The 24393-nt window shown below is 36.4% G+C and overlaps 3 protein-coding genes across 6 annotated transcripts in view; 2 read left to right on the forward strand and 1 right to left on the reverse strand.

The window, feature by feature from the left end:
- The window catches only part of UFSP2 (UFM1 specific peptidase 2), a 25480-nt gene extending 16095 nt beyond the window's left edge, over window positions 1-9385 (reverse strand). Inside the window, exons 1-2 of the mRNA XM_059909448.1 lie at window positions 9313-9385; window positions 1015-1093 (exon numbers count right to left, since the gene is read on the reverse strand). Coding sequence (XP_059765431.1) covers window positions 1015-1093; window positions 9313-9315 — 82 coding nt within the window. The 5' untranslated portion in view covers window positions 9316-9385. The remainder of the gene's footprint in view (window positions 1-1014; window positions 1094-9312) is intronic.
- A 72-nt stretch (window positions 9386-9457) lies between these two features.
- CFAP96 (cilia and flagella associated protein 96) lies at window positions 9458-23486 on the forward strand. Its single transcript, XM_059909540.1, is given in 8 exon segments — window positions 9458-9511; window positions 11794-11981; window positions 13413-13632; window positions 15714-15851; window positions 15952-16027; window positions 17808-17987; window positions 21625-21794; window positions 23356-23486. Coding segments are annotated over 7 exon segments (933 nt in total). The 5' UTR covers window positions 9458-9511; window positions 11794-11881; the 3' UTR covers window positions 23405-23486.
- TLR3 (toll like receptor 3) overlaps window positions 17906-24393 on the forward strand; it is a 507043-nt gene continuing 500555 nt past the window's right edge. For 3 of the 4 annotated variants that reach the window (XM_059909533.1, XM_059909532.1, XM_059909529.1), the window contains exon 1: window positions 17906-17987. The gene's annotated coding sequence lies outside the window, so the exon portion shown is untranslated. The remainder of the gene's footprint in view (window positions 17988-24393) is intronic. The other variant, XM_059909534.1, reaches the window with a different exon arrangement.

The raw sequence follows: 24393 nt of genomic DNA on the forward strand, positions 1-24393 counted from the left end.
AAGTGAGTTTTAGTCCTTGCAAAATGATTCTCATCTTGATGGCACATTAGAAAATCACCTAAAAATCTTACTGATGCCCGAGTCTCTGTCCTTAGAGACTTTAATTGGTCTGGAAGTGGGGATTAGAATGTGGACCAAGATTGAGAACAACTGTCTAATATGAAGGGATGGGTCAGAAAGAACATTCTGCATTCACTCTCCCTCTTTCCAAAGGGCCAGTAAATAATCGTCAGCTGGTGATCTCCTTCAAGGAACTCTGACGCTGTTTATTCCTTATCTTTCTGAACTTCTTTGTGGCTCCTGACACCATTGATCATGCTTTTCTTGAGTGATTTCATTTAGTATCAAGGTATTAACTATCATCCTTGAGAGATATTAAGTTCTCTTATCTCCAGTTCTGACCACTCTCCCCTAAGTTTCAGACTCAAATTACCAAATGCCTGTTGGGCGTTGGCACTTGGCTTACTGTGGCATCTCAAATGAAACACATCTCCAACACAGCTCCTCATCTTCTTCCTCTGATATTCTTTGCCTCAGTTTGTGGCAGTAGTCAGAAACAGGAAGACATCCTAGAATTTGGTTTATACAAACACTGCTGATTTTTCTCCCATAGAGCTTGCCTACCATTCCTAAACAACACGACATTCAAGAGAGTGGGCTCTGGAGGCACAGGGTTATGTACAGTTGTAAGCCTACAATGTACAAGTCTGGGTGCCTCTTTATATTGTGCTCATGGTGGATATTTATATTTATCGTGACAATTTTCTTTGAGAGGGCAGTAAAGTTTCTTAAGTAAGGAGACACCTTTTCCTAATGTGCACAGAGAGCCCCATGGGCTAGAGCTGGTGGGGAACAGTGTCTAAGTTTAAATCCAATTTATATCACTTACTAACTATATGACCTTAGACAGTTTATTCATCCTATCTCTCAGTTTCATGTACAAAATGGTAAGAATCTCACTATATTTCATAATCAACTTTATAATAAAAAAGCAGAGTATTTTGGCAGACCTACCATTAGGAGTAGCTAGCTGAAAAGCTAGATCAAGGCCACCTCTCATTCTGAGGAGTATATCCATAGTCTCTGAAATAACCTAAGACAAATAAAACCAAAATTTCATTGTAAAACAAAAACTCATCCTCATATAAATTAGAATCTAACTGAATTTAGGTTAAGGCATTAATTAATCTTGATTTTTCAAGTTATTTCATGAGTTAATTCCTTGTTTTATGGAGAAAAACAAAACACCCTAAATTCTAAATTAGAGGTTCTCAACCTTTGTTCCACATTGAAATCACCTGAGAAGTTTAAAATACTGATTCCTGGGCTACACCCCCCGAGATTCTGATTAATTGGCCTGGGGAGGGTCTAGGCACAAGGATATTTAAAAAGTCCTCCATGTGAATGATTCTAATGGGAAAAGGTTGAGGACCACTGCTCTAAGAAAGTATTTCTAAATTACAGTTTTAACAATTATAGGGTTTAACAATGACATGAAAAGATCAATGGAGAATAAGTAGTTTAAGAATGGGACAGAAACACTGACCCTATTATGATAAGAACTGATGGTCAAGACAATGAGAGGAAACTAATATATCATTGATGGTGGGAGTATAAACTCAGAATTCTTCATAGGGTGATGTGGCAATAAAAATCAAAAGCCTTATATTCACGAGCAGAAGCAAGAAGAACTACAATCCTGCAGCCTGTGGAACAAAAACCACATTCACAGAAAGACAGACAAGATGAAAAGGCAGAGGGCTATGTACCAGATGAAGGAACAAGATAAAACCCCAGAAAAACAACTAAATGAAGTGGAGATAGGGAACCTTCCAGAAAAAGAATTCAGAATAATGATAGTGAAGATGATCCAGGACCTTGGAATAAGAATGGAGGCAAAGATTGAGAAGATGCAAGAAATGTTTAACAAAGACCCAGAAGAATTAAAGAACAAACAAACAGAGATCAACACTACAAAAACTGAAATGAAAACTACACTAGAAGGAATCAATAGCAGAATAACTGAGGCAGAAGAACGGATAAGTGACCTGGAAGACAGAATGGTGGAATTCACTGCTGCAGAACAGAATAAAGAAAAAAGAATGAAAAGAAATGAAGACAGCCTAAGAGACCTCTGGGACAACATTAAACGCAACAACATTCGCATTATAGGGGTCCCAGAAGGAGAAGAGAGAGAGAAAGGACCTGAGAAAATATTTGAAGAGATTATAGTCGAAAACTTCCCTAACATGGGAAAGGAAATAGCCACCCAAGTCCAGAAAGCGCAGAGAGTCCCATACAGGATAAACCCAAGGAGAACCACACCAAGACACATAGTAATCAAACTGGCAAAAATTAAAGACAAAGAAAAATTATGGAAAGCAGCAAGGGAAAAACGACAAATAACATACAAGGGAACTCCAATAAGGTTAACCGCTGATTTCTCAGCAGAAACTCTACAAGCCAGAAGGGAGTGGCATGATATACTTAAAGTGATGAAAGGGAAGAACCTACAAACAACATTACTCTACCCGGAAAGAATCTCATTCAGATTTGATGGAGAAATCAAAAGCTTTACAGACAAGCAAAAGCTAAGAGAATTCAGCACCACCAAACCAGCTCTACAACAAATGCTAAAGGAACTTCTCTAAGCGGGAAACACAAGAGGAGAAAAGGACCTATAAAAACAAACCCAAAACAATTAAGAAAATGGTCATAAGAACATACATATCGATAATTACCTTAAACGTGAATGGATTAAATGCTCCAACCAAAAGACACAGGCTCGCTGAATGGATACAAAAACAAGACCTATCTATATGCTGTCTACAAGAGACCCACTTCAGACCTAGGGACACATACAGACTGAAACTGAGGGGATGGAAAAAGATATTCCATGCAAATGGAAATCAAAAGAAAGCTGGAGTAGCAATACTCATATCAGATAAAATAGACTTTAAAATAAAGAATGTTACAAGAGACAAGGAAGGACACTACATAATGATCAAGGGATCAATCCAAGAAGAAGATAAAACAATTATAAATATATATGCACCCAACATAGGAGCACCTCAATACATAAGGCAATTGCTAGCAGCTATAAAAGAGGAAATCAACAGTAACACAATAATAGTGGAGGACTTTAACACCTCACTTACACCAATGGACAGATCATCCAAAATGAAAATAAATAAGGAAACACAAGCTTCAAATGACACAATAGACCAGATAGATTTAATTGATATTTATAGGACATTCCATCCAAAAACAGCAGACTACACTTTCTTCTCAAGTGCACACAGAACATTCTCCAGGACAGATCACATCTTGGGACACAAAGCAAGCCTCAGTAAATTTAAGAAAATTGAAATCATAACAAGCATCTTTTCTGACCACAACGCTGTGAGATTAGAAATGAATTACAGGGAAAAAAACGTAAAAAACACAAACACATGGAGGTTAAACAATACGTTACTAAATAACCAAGAGATCACTGAAGAAATCAAAGAGGAAATCAAAAAATACCTAGAGACTAATGACAATGAAAACACGACCATCCAAAACCTATGGGATGCAGCAAAAGCAGTTCTAAGAGGGAAGTTTATAGCTATACAAGCCTACCTCAAGAAACAAGAAAAATCTCAAATAAACAATCTAACTTTATACCTAAAGGAACTAGAGAAAGAAGAACAAACAAAACCCAAAGTTAGCAGAAGGAAAGAATCATAAAGATCAGAGCAGAAATAAATGAAATAGAAACAAAGAAAACAATAGCAAAGATCAATAAAACTAAAAGCTGGTTCTTTGAGAAGATAAACAAAACTGATAAACCATTAGCCAGACTCATCAAGAAAAAGAGGGAGAGGACTCAAATCAATAAAATTAGAAATGAAAAAGGAGAAGTTACAACAGACACCGCAGAAATACAAAGCATCCTAAGAGACTACTACAAGCAACTCTATGCCAATAAAATGGACAATCTGGAAGAAATGGACAAATTCTTAGAGAGGTATAACCTTCCAAGACTGAATCAGGAAGAAACAGAAAATATAAACAGACCAATCACAAGTAATGAAATTGAAACTGTGATTAAAAATCTCCCAACAAACAAAAGTCCAGGACCAGATAGAATTCACAGATGAATTCTATCAAACATTTAGAGAAGAGTTAACACCCATCCTTCTCAAACTCTTCCAAAAAATTGCAGAGGAAGGAACACTCCCAAACTCATTCTATGAGGCCACCATCACCCTGATACCAAAACCAGACAAATATACTACAAAAAAAGAAAATTACAGACAAATATCACTGATGAATACAGATGCAAAAATCCTCAACAAAATACGAGCAAACAGAATCCAACAACACATTAAAAGGATCATACACCATGATCAAGTGGGATTTATCCTAGGGATGCAAGGATTCTTCAATATATGCAAATCAATCAATGTGATACACCATATTAACAAATTGAAGAATAAAAACCATATGATCATCTCAACAAATGCAGAAAAAGCTTCTGACAAAATTCAACACCCATTTATGATAAAAACTCTCCAGAAAGTGGGCATAGAGGGAACCTACCTCAACATAATAAAGGCCATATATGACAAACCCACAGCAAACATCATTCTCAATGGTGAAAAACTGAAAGCATTTCTTCTAAGGTCAGGAACAAGACTAGGATGTCCACTCTCACCACTATTATTCAACATAGTTTTGGAAGTCCTAGCCATGGCAATCAGAGAAGAAAAAGAAATAAAAGGAATACAAATTGGAAAAGAAGAAGGAGAACTGTCACTGGTTGCAGATGACATGAAACTATACATAGATAATCCTAAAGATGCCACCAGAAAACTACTAGAGTTAATCAATGAATTTGGTAAAGTTGCAGGATGCAAAATTAATGCACAGAAATCTCTTGCATTCCTATACACTAATGATGAAAAATCTGAAAGAGAAATTAAGGAAACACTCCCATATACCACTGCAACAAAAAGAATAAAATACCTAGGAATAAACTTACCTAGGGAGACAAAAGACCTGTACACAGAAAACTATAAGACACTGATGAAAGAAATTAAAGATGATACCAACAGATGGAGAGATATACCATGTTCTTGGATTGGAAGAATCAGTATTGTGAAAATGACTATACTATCCAAGGCAATCTACAGATTCAATGCAATCCCTATCAAATTACCAACGGCATTTTTTACAGAAGTAGAACAAAAAAAATCTTAAAATTTGTATGGAGACACAAAAGATCCCGAATAGCCAAAGCAGTTTTGAGGGAAAAAAACGGAGCTGGAGGAATCAGACTCCCTGACTTCAGACTATACTACAAAGCTACAGTAATCAAGACAATATGTTACTGGCACAAAAACAGAAATATAGATCAATGGAACAAGACAGGAAGCCCAGAGATAAACCCACGCACCTATGGTCAACTAATCTATGAGAAAGGAGCCAAGGATATACAATGGAGAAAAGACAGTCTCTTCAATAAGTGCTGCTGGGAAAACTGGACAGCTACATGTAAAAGAATGAAATTAGAACACTCCCTAACACCATACACAAAAATAAACTCCAAATGGATTAGAGACCTAAATGTAAGACCGGACACTATAAAACTCTTAGAGGAAAACATAGGAGGAACACTCTTTGACATAAATCACAGCAAGATTTTTTTGATCCACCTCCTAGAGTAATGGAAATAAATACAAAAATAAACAAATGCGACCTAATGAAACTTCAAAGCTTTTGCACAGCAAAGGAAACCATAAACAAGACGAAAAGACAACCCTCAGAATGGGAGAAAATATTTGCAAACGAATCAGTGGACAAAGGATTAATCTCCAAAATATATAAACAGCTCATGCAGCTCAATATTAAAAAAACAAACAACCGAATCCAAAAATGGGCCAAGGATCTAACCAGACATTTCTCCAAAGAAGACATACAGATGGCCAAGAAGCACATGAAAAGCTGCTCAGCATCACTAATTATTAGAGAAATGCAAATCAAAACTACAATGAGGGGGCTTCCCTGGTGGCGCAGTGGTTGAGAATCTGCCTACCAATGCAGGGGACACGAGTTCGAGCCCTGGTCTGGGAAGATCCCACATGCCGCAGAGCAACTAGGCCCGTGAGCCACAATTACTGAGCCTGCGCGTCTGGAGCCTGTGCTCCACAACAAGAGAGGCCGCGATAGTGAGAGGCCCGTGCACTGCAATGAAGAGTGGCCCCCACTTGCTGCAACTAGAGAAAGCCCTCGCACAGAGACGAAGACCCAACACAGCCATAAATAAATAAATAAATAAGTAAACATTAAAAAAAAATACTGAAAAAAGCACACAATTTATACGTGTACATCTCTATTAAAAACAAAAAACAAACAAAAAAACCTACAATGAGGTACCACCTCACACCAGTTAGAATGGGCGTCATCAGAAAATCTACAAACAACAAATGCTGGAGAGGGTGTGGAGAAAACGGAACCCTCTTGCACTGTTGGTGGGAATGTAAATTGATACAGCCACTATGGAGAACAGTATGGAGGTTCCTTAAAAAACTAAAAATAAAATTACCATATGATCCAGCAATCCCACTACTGGGCATATACCCAGAGAAAACCATAATTCAAAAAGACACATGCACCCCAATGATCACTGCAGCACTATTTACAATAGCCAGGTCATGGAAGCAACCTAAATGCCCATCGACAGACGAATGGATAAAGAAGATGTGGTACATATATACAATGGAGTATTACTCAGCCATAAAAAGCAATGAAATTGGGTCATTTGTGGAGACGTGGATGGATCTAGAGACTGTCATACAGAGTGAAGTAAGTCAGAAAGAGAAAAACAAATATCGTATATTAACGCATGTATGTGGAACCTAGAAAAATGGTACAGATGAACCGGTTTGCAGGGCAGAAACTGAGACACAGATGTAGAGAACAAATGTATGGACACCAAGGGGGGAACGCGGCAGGGGTGGTGGTGGTGGTGGTGTGATGATTTGGGCGATTGGGATTGACATGTATACACTGATGTGTATAAAACTGATGACTAAGAAGAACCTGCTGTATAAAAAAAAAACAAAATTCAAAAATTCAAAAAAAAAAGCCTTATATTCACATTCTTAGCCTAGTAATTCTGCATTTAGAAATTTAATTTCTAAGGAAATTTGCAAAACACACAAAGATTAGGGTATACAGATGTTAACCTGTCAACAAGATATTGATTAAATAATTATGATTATACAGTAATGAAAAATAATGCTTTATAAGAATATTTAATGCCATAGGAAAATGCTTGTAACTTATAAATGGGGAAAAAAGCACTTGCAAAGTGGAATCTATTAGCAGTTCTTAATTTGGGTCCATACACTGCAGGTAGTTGACATATGACAAAGACATATATCATTTTGCTGGGGGAGAGGAGTGGGAAGGAGGAAGGTGTTTCAGAGATTTCATCAGATACTCAAAATATGTCCCAAACAGGCTGAAGAACCATACTACACAGTAAGAACCCTATTTTGAAATAAATTAGTAAGTACTAACATTTACTGAGCCCTTAAAAAGTAAAAGGCACTATGCTAAATGACTGGACATATATTAACTTTGATCCTCAGAACATTACAAAGTAGGTACCATTACTATTTTTCTCATTTACAAATCCTTGTCACATTTTTTTTTTTTAAGCCGCGCCACGCGGCATGCGGGTTCTTCCCCAACCAGGGATCGAACCCGTGCCCCCTGCATTGGGCGAGTAGTCTTAACCACTGAACTGCCAGGGAAGTCCCCTTGTCACATTTTTTTAAGGGTGACTGCTTTTATTTTCCATAAATTGTAACCTGTTGAAAGGCCATGCCCTTTGCCCCAATTATACTTCTAGGAATTTATCCTAAAGAAATAATCACGAAAGTTCAGACAAATTTAGCTTGAATGTTACCCACTTACCATACTGTTATTCATCATAGCAAAAACCAAACAAACAAACAAAAAACCCCACCTAAATAGCTATCAATAACAAGTATGTTAAGTAAATAAGTCAGTTAAATACTATGCACCTATTTGAATAAAAACTATTAAATGGCACTGAAAGATACTGAAGATAAAAGTTATAAAGACAGACAAGAGCAACATGTAACTGTTACTTTCTTTATGACCTTGTAACTAATCACTCAAGTCTGTCTTCTCTTCTGTAAAACTGGAAAAATATACAACTTCACAGGGTTGTTGTGAAGGTTCCATAAGAGATCTTATGAGAATGCACTAGAATCTCCTTACACTTCTGAATTGAGATCCTTTCTGAAAAAATAATATTTAAACTGAGATCTGAGGGGTAAGTATGTAAGAGTATGAACAATTCCAAAGGAAAGATGGGGGTGCAGATGGACAAGCCCATCCCAGGCAGGGGCTCAGATTGGTGAAGGCCTGCTTAAAAGACCACTTAAGAGACCACAGCAGATGGTTAGATCTCATGGTGCCAAGGACAAGGATAGTTAGAGACAGTGACGACTGACAGCCATTTAGAAGTAGATTTCATAGCATTTGATTAGTGAACAGATGTTCAGGAGTTGAGAAGAGGGCGATGTCAAGGATGATGATTTCCAGGTTTTTGGCATGAACAACGGTGGGGTGGATGGTAGCGCAATGAACTGAGATGGGGCTCACTGGAGGAAGAGCAGGTGTGGGACGAGGGGAGGTGGGAATGGTGAGTCAGTTTTGAACTTGCTGAGTCTGAAATACATATGAGCCATCCAAGTGGAGGTACAGTTAGTACATATGCGGATCTGGAGCTCAGAATACATCTCTAAGCTGGAGATACAAATTTTGGAGAAAGCATAGGGTGTAAAGAAAAGTACCGAACGCCACATCTAGGATACGGATTGGAGGACCTGCTTGAGCAATTAAGAGGGAAACCAGGGGAGTGTGACATCACAGCAGCTAAGGGAATACAGTATTTGCAAAGTCACTCATATCTTTCCCAGGTCCAATCCTTCCTCGAAACCTTCAAAAACGCCTAATTCCCTCGTTCTCAAAATGTATGCACAAGTAGAAGGTGCAGGGAGCGCGTATCCAAAGGCGGCTGCAGTGGGGCCGGGGGTTCAAGGTTGTGCGGGGCAGTTTCCCTCCGGTCCTACCGGGAGAGGCCGAGGACAGGACGGCCCAGACCACAGAGTTCGCAGCTACCACCGTGGGCCCCGGCAGAACCAGTTATTTCAAGGGCCATAAAGCCTCGTAGCAGCTAGTGAAGTCTGAGGGGAAACGCAGGGGTGGGGGGCGAGCACGGGTACTCACCATAGCGGGTACATGGAGCTGATAGGGGCGCCGACGGCCGCCCAGGCACAGGACGCTGGCCCGGAACTGGCGTCATCGGAGGCGGGGCTTGGGAAGGCCGACTACAATTCCCAACATGCCCTGCAACATACGTCACGGGGCGTACCACCACGCCACATCTCGCGGATGGATAATGGGGCGGGAAGCGGAAGTCTTTTCGGTAAATTCTGTTGAGTGCGTCATTCGTTTCCTGTAGACACTCTTACGTCTTTCTTGATGCGGATTCGAACCCTCCACGTATCCTCCCGTAGGGTTCGTTCTTGGAATGGATTCTTCCGTAGCCGGGGTAACGCGCCACAATAAACCCTGAGGCGGGCGGAGCGTGCGGAGCAGCCTCGTAGCGAGGTCCAGGGCGGGAAGCGCTCTTGCGGGGCTGGCTCGTGTTCCTGGTTGCTCTTGCAGCGGACTTAGCCCGGGCTGGAGCTGGGACGCTTGTGATCTCGCTAGTTGGATTGGGTGCCCTTCTCAGAGGTGACTTGGTCCTCGCAGACGTCAGGTGTTGTCCTTTAGATACCTGCATACTCTGAACCTCCGTTTCCCTAATGGGACATCATTTTCCTCATCACCTCAGCGAGTTTTCTGTCCCTCCTTCACACCCCGCCCCCCACCCCCGGCTCTTTATCCGTACCTTTCGAAGGGAACTTGCAGTGTTCCACTGTGTTATATTTAATTATGTCTTGTCTACTAGAGTGTAAGCTCTCTACGGGCAGGACCTATGCCTTTTAAAATCTCAGTTTTCCTAACTTCTACCAGCGAGCCCTACTCAGAGGAGGGGTTTGCAAAACGTTAAGTAAATGAATGAGTGGTTTTGTAAATGTTGCTCAAGAAGAGTTAAGTAGTGGAAAAATTCAAGGCAATAACTCCTTGTCTCCCCCTCCTTTTCGTTCCCTTTCCTTTCTTCCCTCTGTGGCTCACTTTGTCGTGTGCCAAACACTGGTAAGGAAGTACCAGACTCACACCACGGTTCCTGCCTTCCCGGAGCGCCTAGTTTATTGGGGAAAACAGCTGTTAATTAAAGGATCCCTACACGGTGAATGTAAAATAGCCCACTAGATAACCATGATGAGGGCTTGGAAAGAGAAGTGCATGGCGCTGTGTTAGAGGGAATTAAAGAAGTGAGGAATGAGCTAAACAGTCAGAAGGATCAGTATTAATGGGCAACAAAAGGGGTCGGGGCAGTGAAATACCTGCCTAAAGCGAAACAGCATGTGTTAGGGTCCTGTGGTTGGAGAGAGCCAGACTTGAGAACTGGAAGAAGACAATTAGAGCCCGGTTGCCAGGGAGGGGGGCTTCCATTGGTGACAAATATGGTGATAGTGGCCTTGTGAGCCATTTAAAGGATTTGAGCCCCCTGTAGCAGCACAAGAAGCCTTTGAGGTTGGGCAGTGAAGATGGAGCTTTGAAATATGAAACAAATCGAATCAGCACACTCCAGCTAACTGACTTTTAGTTTTAAAGCATACCTGATCAGAGGAAGAGGTAGGATGGGGGGGAGGGGAGGATAAGCCACAGTTTCAAATAGGCAATCCTGTTTAGTGTCACTGAAACAGCTTGCTCTAAATTCAAGGCAAAAGTGTCTTACCTTGGATTATAAGCTGGGAAGCATAAGCCAATGTTTGTTTTGTTCACTAATGTACGTCTGGTGCCTAGATCTAGTTGGCGCTTCAAAAATATTACAGTGAAATGGAAGCAAGTATTCTTAGCTCTTTGGTCCTACTTTTTAGAACACGTCTAATTAAAAAAAAAAAAATCCAAATAAGTAGTTGCATATTTAGAGTGATATTTCAAAAGAAAACTCATAGTTGCATTATGTCCTTTAACAAATACTCTGAATTCATTGTGGATTTTTGTTTTGCTGTTCTTTGTTTTTATCTTGCCTAGACAGTTGTCCTCTCTTCCCATTCCCTTTGTGAACTAATTTCGCCAGGTGGCACATTTCTTATATACATTTAATCTTGAAAAAATTCAAGAACTATAGGGTAATACCTATGTGTGTGGTGCATTCTGAAAAAGTAAGTTTTAATTTTTAACACAAGGGACAATGCAGTATGTTTAGATAAAATGATTTAAACTGAAAATGACTGCCTTACATAATTAAGATCTTTGAACTTCTCAAAAGAAGGATGTTGTTTACACAGTATTTATACCACACAGTACAGTAATAATTTTATTATTTACGACAGATGAATGGCACTGCAACAGATACACATTTCTTTGTAATTTGTGGGTACTTCACCTGGAGAGTCAAGGGGAGGGTTTGTGGTGATAATTTTGAATCCCCATTATTCCCCCTCAGCCCCACAGAGTAGATTCTTTCCCCACATAGTTTGAGACTGTTGTTTTATGATGTAATGATATGCATGTTAACTCTCAGACTGCAAGTAATTTGGACTGAAATTTAGTAATCACCTTTTCCCTAAACTTTTCCCCTGTATTTTTCAGTGTAGAGTAGGATTTTGCTATAGAAGAAGTAGCCCTCAGGGACCAATTGAAGTTACCTATATAGAGCACACTGCCACAAGAAGCAACCATGCCTGTGGAAGGAGGGAAAACAGATATGGAGAGGATTGGGCTCTTCAGTGAGATGGAATATGTCACTGTTGGTGATAAATATGTGTCACAATTTAATCGTAAGTATATTTGGTTTCCTTTACAGCCTAAGAGTGATGTTTTCTGTATAAAATCTTGGCTTTAACGTTTGTTAAATGATATTTTTTAATGGTCTGTATTTTATGGTCTTAATTTTATAAGAGCAGGAAGCTCATTTTATTGGGCTACCCTACCTTCATATATTCTCCTCATAGGTAATTTTATTTCTTTCCGAGGTGCATGGCAGTTTTCTCCCAGAATATTTTGTTTTTAGCTTTTTTTGTTGCCTTAGATGGGACACTCTGCTATGCAGACAGCATTAACGTTTGCATCTGAAAAGGCCATCCATGATCACTTTCTTGAAAAATGAAATGCTAAATGAATAGCTGAGGGATTTTTAGAAGAGTCATAAATAAAACAATAAAAAGAATACACTGATATGAAACATCTCCAAGATACACTATTCTGCACCTTGCCTTTTTATTTAATAATGTATGTGGTATGCTAAGCATTGAAAATGGAAAAGGATAAATATGAAAATATTCACTGGAACATGCCTAAACATTCTCTGGAAAACAAAATTACTATCATGGGTACCTGTGGGAAAGGACCTGGGTGACGGAACGTGGAAGGAAAATTTACTGTAAAAATATTTATACTATTGAATTTGGAACCATGTGAATATATTATCATTTCAAAAACCTAAGTTAAAAAAAAATCAGTGATACAAATTCACATTTAGATAACCAATTGAATTAAGGGTTATTTGCACTTCAGAAAATTCTTTCACATTATGGAAGGACTTTACAAATTGAGTTCTCCTAGATGCAAATTACAAAAGAAGTTCTAAATATTCATAAAACCAGCCTTTTAAAAATTATTGGGCTACTAGTACTTCACTGTATACCACAATTTATTTATCTGTTCCCCTGTTGATGGGCATTTGAGTTGTTTTTGGTTTTTGATTGTTATGAATAAAGCTGCTGTGAACATTCTTGTTTACGTCTTTTAATGGATATAGGCACTCATGTGTATAGAGTATATACCCAGGAGGGGAATTGTTTCAGTTTGAGTATGAAATACCCTTCCCCTCCAACCTAAAAATACACACTCACACACACGCTTATTGACATCTGACACAAATAGTTTCCTAGCATATTCTTACACAGTGTTCCGTAGTGTATAGATGGGGAAGCATTGGATTCAGTGACCTGTAAGGTCTCTTCCAGCTCTCAGATTCAGAGTTTAACAGGACCTCAATCTAATTATTAAAATGTTTTAATGGAAGCCTCTTAGTTCTTATTGTCAGTGTGGCCTTTGACACAGACCTTTCAGTAAATGTTTTGAAATAGTGTTTAAGAGCTCAAAACTCACTGGTCCAAATCACATTTTGAAACTTTTCAAAGTCATTTTTCACGTCCCTTAATTACTAGTGAGCTCAAAATTGTGATACTCCTAATTTATTTTTAAAGGACCCTTTAATGAAGCTGCAAGCAAAAATAGACAGATGCTACCTGCGGGATCCAAAGAAATGTCACATCTCTAGGCAGGTTATTTTGATCCCCATTTTGTAAGGATTTTTGAAGGTGAAGGCTACGTAAACCTGAATCAAGTGAGGAGACGGCATATGATGGAAGAAGCCAAAAAAAATCTAGGCAAAGCATTCCTCCCTAGTAATGGAGATAAGAAGCTGTAAGTATTTGGGAAAAAGTCTTAAATATTGATATATCTCCTGCATAGCTCTCTCTCCTCCATCCTAAATTAAGTTTTGGTTTTTCCGGAGGACTTATGTATGATTCATTTTTTAAAGTATGATTCTTAGGTCAAGTTTGTCTTAGATGAAGACAATTATATTGGATGATTTAGGTTGACAGGTAATTTTGATTAAGTAGATTCTCATTATCACATTAAATTTTTGGTTATCTCTGTCACTATTCTCTATCAGTTTATACTAATGAAGTCAACTAAATAATGAAAATAAGTTTAGTTGAAAACCTTGCAATAGTCAGATTAGGAAAAAAATTGCCTTGGGTCATCATATCTGTGCCCTTGACTATTTTATCTGCTTTTTAAAACTTTAAGAAAAGTGTAAATACAAAATGTGAAATTAGGAGAAATCTTTTTTGGATAAAGAGGATAATTTATCAAAGATACGTTATTTAAAAATCATGCATGAAGATACATGTATGGGGTTTAACAATATTTTAGTTGTGAAAATTGTCAATGTGAGGTTCTTTTTTTCTTTAACCTTTAAATACTTAAGATCATGTAGTCTATGTAATATATAATATAGCTGAGCTTTATATATGATGTTAATTCACACTTAATAACGTTGACTCTCAATCTAGAGTTTATGACAGACGAGGATTGGTTGAAAAATAATTTGGGGCTTATTCATGGTTTTGAGATTAGTAAAGCTGCGGTCTTCAAAGTTAAATTATTAAGTTTTTATTAAGAGTGGAGAATGTCTTCTGTTATTATAGTTTATCTTTTTCCACCTTTTCACACTTTTGAGAGGTTTGAATTATTATTTTTAAATTTATTTTATTTATTTATTTTTGGCTGCGTTGGGTCTTCATTGCTGTGTGTGGGCTTTCTCTAGTTGTGGTGAGCAGGGGCTACCCTTCGCTGCAGTGCGCGGGCTTCTTATTGCGGTGGCTTCTCGTTGCAGAGCACGTGCTCTAGGCGCGCGGGCTTCAGTAGTTGTGGCATGTGAGCTCAGTAGTTGTGGCATGTGGGCTTCAGTAGTTGTGGCTCGTGGGCTCTAGAGCGCAGGCTCAGTAGTTGTGGCGCACAGGCTTAGTTGCTCCGCGGCCTGTGGGATCTTCCCGGACCAGGGCTTGAACCTGTGTCCCCTGCATTGGCAGGAGGATTCTTAACCACTGTGCCAGATGGGAAGCCCCTGTTTATTTTTATTATTACTACTTTTTAAATTTATTTTTATATTTACTTTTGGCTGTGGTGGGTCTAAGTTTCTGTGCGAGGGCTTTCTCTAGTTGTGGCAAGTGGGGGCCACTCTTCATCGCAGTGCGCGGGCCTCTCACTATCGTGGCCTCTCTTGTTGCGGAGCACAGGCTCCAGACGCGCAGGCTCAGTAGTTGTGGCTCACGGGCCTGTTGCTCCGCGGCATGTGGGATCTTCCCAGACCAGGGCTCGAACCCGTGTCCCCTGCATTGGCAGGCAGATTCTCAACCACTGCGCCAGATGGAAAGCCCCTATTTATTTTTATTATTACTACTTTTTCTTGGGTTTCTTTTTTTCTTCTTAGATATAAATTCAGACGTGCATTTTTTGGGTCACTACTTCATTTCTTTTTCATGTAATATATGTATTTTATCCTTTAAATAACTGTTTTGTATTTTTCAGCCTCCCCCACCCTCTGGAACTAATATAATATTGTAAATCAACTATACTTAAATAAAAAAATAAATAATTTTAAAAAAACAAAGATTCTATTTGTTGTTATAGTTAACTGAATTAATGTAAACTCTTCTAACTTCCTAGAGATTATTAAGTTTTGTTTAGAGCATTTAAAATAGGCATAAAAATTAAAAATATTATCTCAGAATCTGTGACTTTGAAAAATAGGGGAAATTAGATTACAAAATAAGAAAAAAAATTTTTTTCTTACCAAAGTTAGGCAAGTCAGTTCCATTGCATATATTTTGCTCCCCTTTTAATAATATTTTATAAATTATGGTAAAATATGTATAACACAAAATTTGCTATTTTAACTTGCTCCTTTTTGTTTTTGTGGTTAAACTGTATTTAAGATGTGGATTAGGAAGTTACTATGGAACAATAGGTAGACCAGTCCCATTTTTCAGTGCACAATCAAAACCCAAAGAAAAATATGAGCCACCTGGAAAGAATTTGTACACAAACCCAGGAAAGAAAGGAACTGGATATGGGTAAGATATTTTTAATACTTTTGTATCATTTGTTTTGAATTAAAAAAAAATTTAATTTCTGAACCCTGAAGTCATCATCATTATTATTTTCCTTCTTTAGCTATGCAAATGTTACCATAGGTAAGCAGTTTTCACACTCTGCTGATTTCTATGATGCAGCAAAACTAAATGACAAGGTAAAAGAATCTATTTTAACTTTTTCCAACCTTTCTCTTATTTAGTTGACTTAGAGAATTCACTTGTGATCTAATTAAGGTTTGTTTTGTTTTATCTATTTGTATTACTTGGGCAATGGCAGATTGATGTTTATGAGTTGTGATAATTTTACCTTTCTGATATTAGATTCCCAGAATGAGCTTTAACCCCTGCTATAGTTTACCACATCTATCCTGTATCTCTCCAAACCAGCTGTGAGACTTCTGTTAACTTGGGCTGATCAACTATGCTCTATTTTGATTAGAAGAGTCCTAAAAGTATCCTGGTCCTTAGCCGTGTTCCCACCACACCCTAATATATTGTGCCTAAAAAAGTAGTGGTAGTACTTTTGGGCTGATCAGGCCATTATGGTGAATGAATGGGATGGAGGAGTGATGGGGAGAAGGGAGGAAGTGGAGTAGAGAATGAAAACCTACAGGAGAGAAAGTGAAAGGACGGGAGAAAACGACTCACTTTATTACATGGCAGAAATAAAAACTGAGATGTACTGGCATAAGCCTCTTACACTCACTTTATACAGTATTTGACTTACAGTGAAGCATATTCACATTTGTGGAGAATGCCTACATGCGAAGGAATAGAGGAACCTGTAGAAATTTTGGAACCATATCAACATAATTTAACAATATTGATATAATTTAAAGAAAGCTGGTAGTAACGGAAAGTCAAGTTCATTTGGATGTTAAGAAACAGAAACTATATGGCAACTATTTTAAAAGTTTTTAAATTTTTGTTTTTTTAGGCATGCAGTCTTCAGTAATTTTGGCTGTGGTGATTTTAAGTGGCAGTGAGATAAAAGGGTAGTAGCCAGTTTTGCAAATGGGCATGTCCAAACCCAGGAAAAGTTTTCTATTAAATTGGGCAGAAACTTTGGTCATTTGAAAATAGGCATCTCTTGTTTCTATGCATGGATTGTTCACTTTATATAAAATTCTGTGTAAACTACTTTTTATATAGAATAGGAATAATAATACATAATATTCTATAGGAAAAATAATACATAATTTATAAATGCATACAAGGCAATTTTATCAATGGCTCAGTAATTAGTCTTTCATCCAAAGTATATGGGTATAAGATACTTTTCTCTCTTTAGAGTTCTTACTTTTAGAACTTATTATTTATAAGTCAGAAATTTTATGTCCCTGGATTTCCTAAAATAATATTGTAATATAAAAATGTTGTAATGTAAAAAGTAAGTATTCCTTATTCTTAGAAGTAAAAGCTGACATTTTTTTGAAGGCCTATCATATGCCAGGTACTTTGAACACATAATCTCATTTAATCTTTACAACAGCATTAAGGGTGTGGGGAATATTATCATCATTATTTACAGTTAAAGAAAATGTGACACTAAAGAAGTAAGTAACTTTCCCAGTGTCCCTGAGAAATGCTAAAAAGCAGGAAGGAGTTAGGATTTGAACTAGAGACTGACTTTTTTTTACTGCCTTATATCACCCAGATAGTTGATATAGATTTGTTCAAGTGATAAATAAATCTCTATACATCAAATAAATTTATATCCAAAATGAACAATCATAGCTGTGCTTGTTCATAAGTAAGCATATCTTTTGTATCATAAAAATAGAACATAACAAAGGAATGTTTCAAAAAAGTGAACCCAGCAGTATATATTAAAAAATCTACATGCTTATATTAAAATTTAAAGGTATATTAACTCTACATTACTTACAGTTTGAGTAATTTTTGCTATATAATTTCAAACTCTTTAATTTACAGAAAGAGAATGAAGAACACCATCGTTTACTTAAAGGGACACCTTTCAAATTAAATCTTTACCCAAGGGAATATTTTGATACCAATCCTTATTTGTTTGAGAAACCTTTACCACCAATTAAAAAAGCAGAGAAGAAAGAAGCACTTGCAAACCCTTTTAAGCCCTCTTCTCCTGGTAAAAAGGTAAGTTAAAAATTTTAGAATGAAAAACTATTAAGCATTATAAAGAAACATTGCCTCTTGCTGTCATATTATTTTATTACCCATGTAAATAATAAACTTTTGTTTATATTCATGCCATGAATCATGAAACTTGTTTTTATGAAATTATGAAAAGTCATAAAACTGAATAGCATAGGGAATAATGAAGCTCTTATAATGAAATAATTATTAACCATTTCATAACCATTTCAAAAGTATTTTACTTTACAATGAATTTTCTAAGTGCCTCTCTAGATTTAGGCATAGTTTTTCTCAAAACCATAAAAAGTCAGATAATCTTTAGTTTTTGAAGTGGTGATTAAAATGAACTGTCTCCCTTCTGCTGAGGTTTACAACAAGTGTGAATAAAAATGAAAATGCTTCTAACAGTAAACCTTAGTTTATACTTTCGTTTTTCTTCTGTGAATTGCCTGTTAATTTTCCTTGCGAATGTTCTATTAGGATATTTGTCTTTTTGATACTGATTTGTAAGATCTTTTCATATATTAAGGATATTGTTTTATCATTTGTGTTGAAAATAATTTTTCTAGTCTGGTGAATCTTTGACTTTGGTTATAGTATTTTGTGCTATTCAGAAATTTAATAATTTGATGTAGTCAAATTTATCAGTCCTTTGTGCTGAGTTTATGTCATTCTCAGAATGACTTTCCTTCCCAGCAGTATTAGAAAAATATGCATTCCTGATTTCTTTTACTGAAATGTATTTTGATGTAAAGAGCAAGGTAAGGATCCAGCTTTTATCTTTTTCAAAATTCAGTTTTAAGGGCAGAAGGAAGCTTTGTGGGGAGGACACTTTCTGTGCCTTGACTGTCGTTGTGGTTTCAAGCGTGTATACATCTGTCAAAGCTCATAGAATTGTAAACTTAAAATGGGTGCAGTTTATTATACTTAAATTAGATTTATGTAAAACTGATTGTGAAAAAATTCAGTTGTTCCTGATCTCACCAATAGGATAATTAGCACCCCTGCTTTGAAATGCCACCCTTATCAAATCAAAATTCCCATTTTTTAGTTTTTTTTTTCCCTGAATTTTCATGCAATTTGATTGATGTTTATTTCTACCAGTACCAAACTACTTTTAATTATTTTTGCATTTTAATATTGGGTGGGTCTAGTCTCTTCTTACTCTTTAAAAAAGTTATATGGCTGTTTTCCAATATTTATTATTTAGAACTTTGGAATTATTTTGTAAAGTGCTGGGGGAAAAAAGACCTTAGGTATTTTGCTCTAAAATTAAATCTTTAGATTTTTGCTTGTATTAGCATATTTATATTTTGAATCTTCTGACCTAGAATTAACCTACTTACAAAAACCTTTATTTGTCTTGTAGATTTTAATATTTTACTTCACGTAGATTTTTCTATCTTATATTTATTCCTACTTACTTTAAGGTCCTGGTCAATGCTTTTTTCTCCCATCAATCCCCTTATATTATTTGTTCTTATTAAAACATTTGTTTTTTTAAAATAACTGGCCACTTCATTAAAGTTTCTTATGTTCTAATGGGTATTCTGTTGATTCTCTTTGGATCTTTAGACATATGATTATATATCTGCAAATAATTTTGGTCCTTCCTTTCTAATATTTATATCTCTTATGTCATGCTCATTCCAATATTTGGATATGATATGGGGATCATGGGAACTCCTCCAGTGTTCATTTTTATAGATGCCAAAAATAAGACTAACTCAAGAATGTATGTAGAATTATACTGAATATTTTGGTGTAATCTGTTTAGACCATCTTTTTTTTCTCCATTGACTTGTTATGAGTAACAGTAATAGATTTCTTGGAATGATTCCCACTTGACTGTGTTGTATTAATCTTTAAGTGTAACACTGTGTTTTATTTGTTAACATTAAGTATTTTCACATCAATAATTTTAAGGGTTGTGACTGGTCTGTACTTTTATTTTTATATGCCTTGTTCTATTTTGGTATAAGTAGATGCTAGCATCTTAAAATAATCGGGAGATTTCCTTCTTTTTCTATGTTCTGTAAGAGTTTAATAGCACCAGAAATATCTGTTCCTTGAAAGCCAGAAAGAATTCTCATAGGAAATGTTCTGAGCTTAATTTCTTGCATGATGCCCATCTGTTTTCTGTAGGTGGTCTCTCTCTTTTTGAGTCACTTTTGACAATATTTTCTTTGAAAACCATTCATTTCATTCATATTTTCAAATTTATTAACATAGAGGTGTACAAAAATACTATCTTACAGTTTTTGCTATTCCATATATGTACAGGTTTCTTCCACCCATTTCTCAATCTTAATTATAATATAGACTTACCTATTTATTTTTTAAGTATCATCTGGTGGATTGGTTTATTTACCATGTATATTTTTACATTTTCAATTCATCTGTTTTGCTTTTACATTAATTAATTAATTAATTTTATTTTCTTAAGATTCCTTATTATTTGTTGCTCTTAAAAATAATCCATGTGCCTCTATCTGGAAAACTTGAAAAATTACAACCATATCTTTCCAACGAATCAAGTTTTCATGTATATCTGACTTAGACACTGTCAGAGAAAGGATGCCTAATTAAATGGGTCATTGTGATTGTATAGAGTTTTCTTGGTGAACATATATAATATAATGATAAAAATCCCGTTAGTAAGTCAGTTTAAAAGGTCAAAGCAAATGTTTGTTTGTTTTGTGTATAGCTCAAAAAATATTTTGATTGACTTCTCTTAATAGATTACAAGAAAAGTACAGTATATGGTACAATATCCATGGGGGATTGGTTTCAGGACACCCCTCCCCCACTCTCAGGATACCAAAATTTGAGGATGCTCAGGTCCCTTATATAAAATGGCCTAGTATTTGCATGTAACCTTTGCATATCCTCCTGTGTACTTTAAATCATCTTTAGATTACTTATAATATCTAATACAATGTAAATGCTATGTAAAGCACATGTCAAGTTCAAGTTTTTCTCTTTGGAACTTTCTGGAGTTCTTTTTCTTTAAATATTTTCGATCTGAGGTTGGTTGAATCTGAGGATGCAGAACTTGTGGATACGGAGGACTGACTGTGGATTACATTTTCCTCTCTTTTTTTCTATGTGCTCTTCCTTTATTTTTATCAAAAAAAATTTTTTTATTTTTAGTATCTTCCCCATCATTTACTGACATTTAGTGAACTCATGTCGTGCCAGGCTCCCTGTTGGACAAACCTTACCCTTGGCCTCTTCTCTCATCTTCTGGTTCTGAGCCCTAACTCCTTTCTCTATCAGAATACGTTGGACCTAGGTCTCATTCCCTCAGTAATGGGCTCACCTCCTGTGTAGATGATAGCCTGATCTGATAAATTCTCACTAAAATATTAACTGTTGGCAACAGTTTAGAATATTACCTTCTTATAAATATTTGCATTTTAATAGAGAACTTTTGGAATTACAGCGTCTTAACCCCATAGAATTGGTGGTAGGGAGACGCTTTGGTGGTATTTGAATTAAACAGTACAGACAATTTTCTTTAAATGTAAAACCAACTCCATGTACAATACACAAATATGTATGAACTTCTTCAAATCTAATTTTGTTAGAAGCATTTTTACAAAACCACATTAAATTGTCTCATTTTTATTTGTAGGCTGGTGGAATGAAGGCAGGAACATTTGATTCTTACCCTTCACATTCTGCTGACCCTTATGGGGTTAAATTGACAAGCCATATTTCCAGAAAAGGTGCTAAGGTTTTCCATCCACCAGGTGGACCAAAAAGCAGACCAACTGAAAGTATAATGACTTTGAATGTCAAAAGGTAGTAATGTTACATTTAGCCCATAAACCGAGACAAATTATTTTCAGCTTTTAGATTTCTTCAAAATAATATCTTTTATTTATACATACTTTAAAAAATGACAAATTTGGGTGACTTTAGAAATCTCAGCTTCGTTCTTATACCTGCCCTCTCCTGGAGAAGTTCTTTCCCATCTTCTGAAATTCCCAATTCAAAAAGCTTAATTTTTCTGTAACAAACTATTCTGTTAATAATTTTTAAAGCAAATCTATATAGCACCTTATTTCGAGTCATTTGAGACTTCAGATATATACAGTTCAGTTAGCAGTACATGTTAACATTGTCTGTTTCTCAGTCTTTTGACCCTTGCTAAATTATTATCTCTATGTGGGCCCCAGGCTCTCAGTAATTGTTTGGAATCCTAATGACACTTATTCTGTTCTTAACTTTCAAATAACCTATGAAAGCAGGAAATATTCCAATTAATTAAAAATGCTTCGAGGAAAAGTATATGTATATTATTAACATATCATGGAACTTCAATTTTACCTAGATTTTGAGCACTCTCAAAACTGAAAAGAAGTTCTTAGAAGTTCAGAGTGTAATTTAGAATAGGACAATCCATCATTCTTTTGGTGTGTGCGCAAGATCATAAATAACTGAAGAATTGATTTGATTACCTTTCCACCTATTCATTGGAAAACTTTTAATGCCAATTTAACTAACTTACATATTTCTGACTTCAGTGTAATCATACAATGGATTAGGTAAAGGACATCAAATTCACATTCTTTCCTTTTGTAAAAACAGTAGTACATCTTCATCACTTGTGGACAGTGATTGTAATGCCAACATCATTATTATATCACCAAAGTGAGACCTGCCCTTCATGATTTGTGTAATTTGACTGTTGTCTATAGGAATAATATTCTTTGAGGGCTAGTTGGTAGATGATCGGTCTGGGAAACAAAGATATGGAGCCTTTTTTCCATGTGTTTGGACCTTTATCCTTTGGCAAGTTACCTATCAGTACTCTGGCCAACTTTAGTTATACAATAGAACTGACAGTAAAATTGGAATTTTCCTCACAACACTCACCCTCAAATAGATGGAATTTTTTTGGTGCAGGGTGGTTTCAGGTTTTCTGGCTATCCAGAGGACAGATCCAAGAAAGCTCTATGATGCCCTAGCATATATGTTTAGAGCAGAGTAAAGAAAAAAGTAACTGTTCTTCTGGAAAATCAGAAGTTTATCTTCTGTTGAGTAATTTTGAGTTTATTCAATCCCTCTTTTTTTACATGATCACAAATATTATCCTAAATCAAGTTTTAGCTTCTTCTATCCTAATTTTAAAACTAATAAACCTTTGGGCAATAGCATTTAAAATTGGTATCATAAACCAGTTATTCCCTCTTAAATTACATTTTAAAAGTATATCTGACATATAAAGTGAAGCTTTTTATTTGGTGAGAAAATTTGGTTTCGGGTTGGTAATTTTTTATTGCAAAATGTTTTTACAAGAATAAACAGATATATTACCTGCACCTATAAAATTAAATGTGCATTTATTTTCCAATTTTAGGGCACTAAATATGAAGAACTACAAGACTGCTTCAGTACAGTCCTATTAGCATCTGGAAGACAAATAGCCGTATAGGTCCCGACTACCAAAAATTCATTATCAAGTGCTCATTATTTGAAAAAATATAAGATATTGTGGAACAAATAGCTCAAGCATTTAAAAGAAATTTAGGGCTGTGACTCTAATACTCTTCCATCTTTTAGTACTATTACATAATAAATAAATAGTATTTGTTAATAATTTAACATATGCTTGCTGATCTGTGTTTAGATCTGTGTTTCTGAGGAGATGTTTAGGAATGTTTAGAAATGTTATAAAATCTTGAAGTGTAGTCTGTCATTTGAAATATTTTGCTCCTAATGTTAAAAAATTTCAGGGTTGGAGGGTAGGGGTGGAAATGGGGACTGGAGGGGTAGAACATGCACAGTGAATTCTTAATTTGCTCTTCCTTCTTGGAGGTATTTGAAGGTTGAGTTGATAGTTATCCCAGTGTCACAGCCCGTTAAAGCATTCTTAACATCAAAGAGAAGTATTGATCCAGTCATATTGCATAGATTCATGTATACACACATGATATAGTGAGGCAGATAGCTCAATTTATGTGGTATCGTGCCTTCTATTTGTGGCCTATGTACAGCATCAGATCAGCCAATGGCACCCTCAGGATGAGGAGGGGGAAGGGAGAGTGGGGATGTACTTTAAGTTCAGTATATTACGAACAATGGCCAGGTTTCAAGACAGGTGCAGTTGGCCTTTGGTGTCCTCTCATGCTCCTCGGTAGCTGCTCAGAGCTGCCTCTCTCGTACCTGCCTCTCTAGGTCTTACCCTCTCCTTCCCAAGTTCTCTCTTCACTCGTCCTACCACTTAAAAAATATCTGTTCTTAAAAGATATGATTTAAATACATTACTGTAATTCATAGTGAGGTCTCTCTCAATAGTCGTCATTCAGTTGGGGCGGGGTGGCGGTGGTATTTAAAAAGAGAAATTTATAATATCTATTAATATAATGTATTGCGGGAATTATTTTTGATCCGTGGT

This window comes from Balaenoptera ricei, chromosome 21, assembly GCF_028023285.1.
Source record: "Balaenoptera ricei isolate mBalRic1 chromosome 21, mBalRic1.hap2, whole genome shotgun sequence".
NCBI lineage: Eukaryota > Metazoa > Chordata > Mammalia > Artiodactyla > Balaenopteridae > Balaenoptera > Balaenoptera ricei.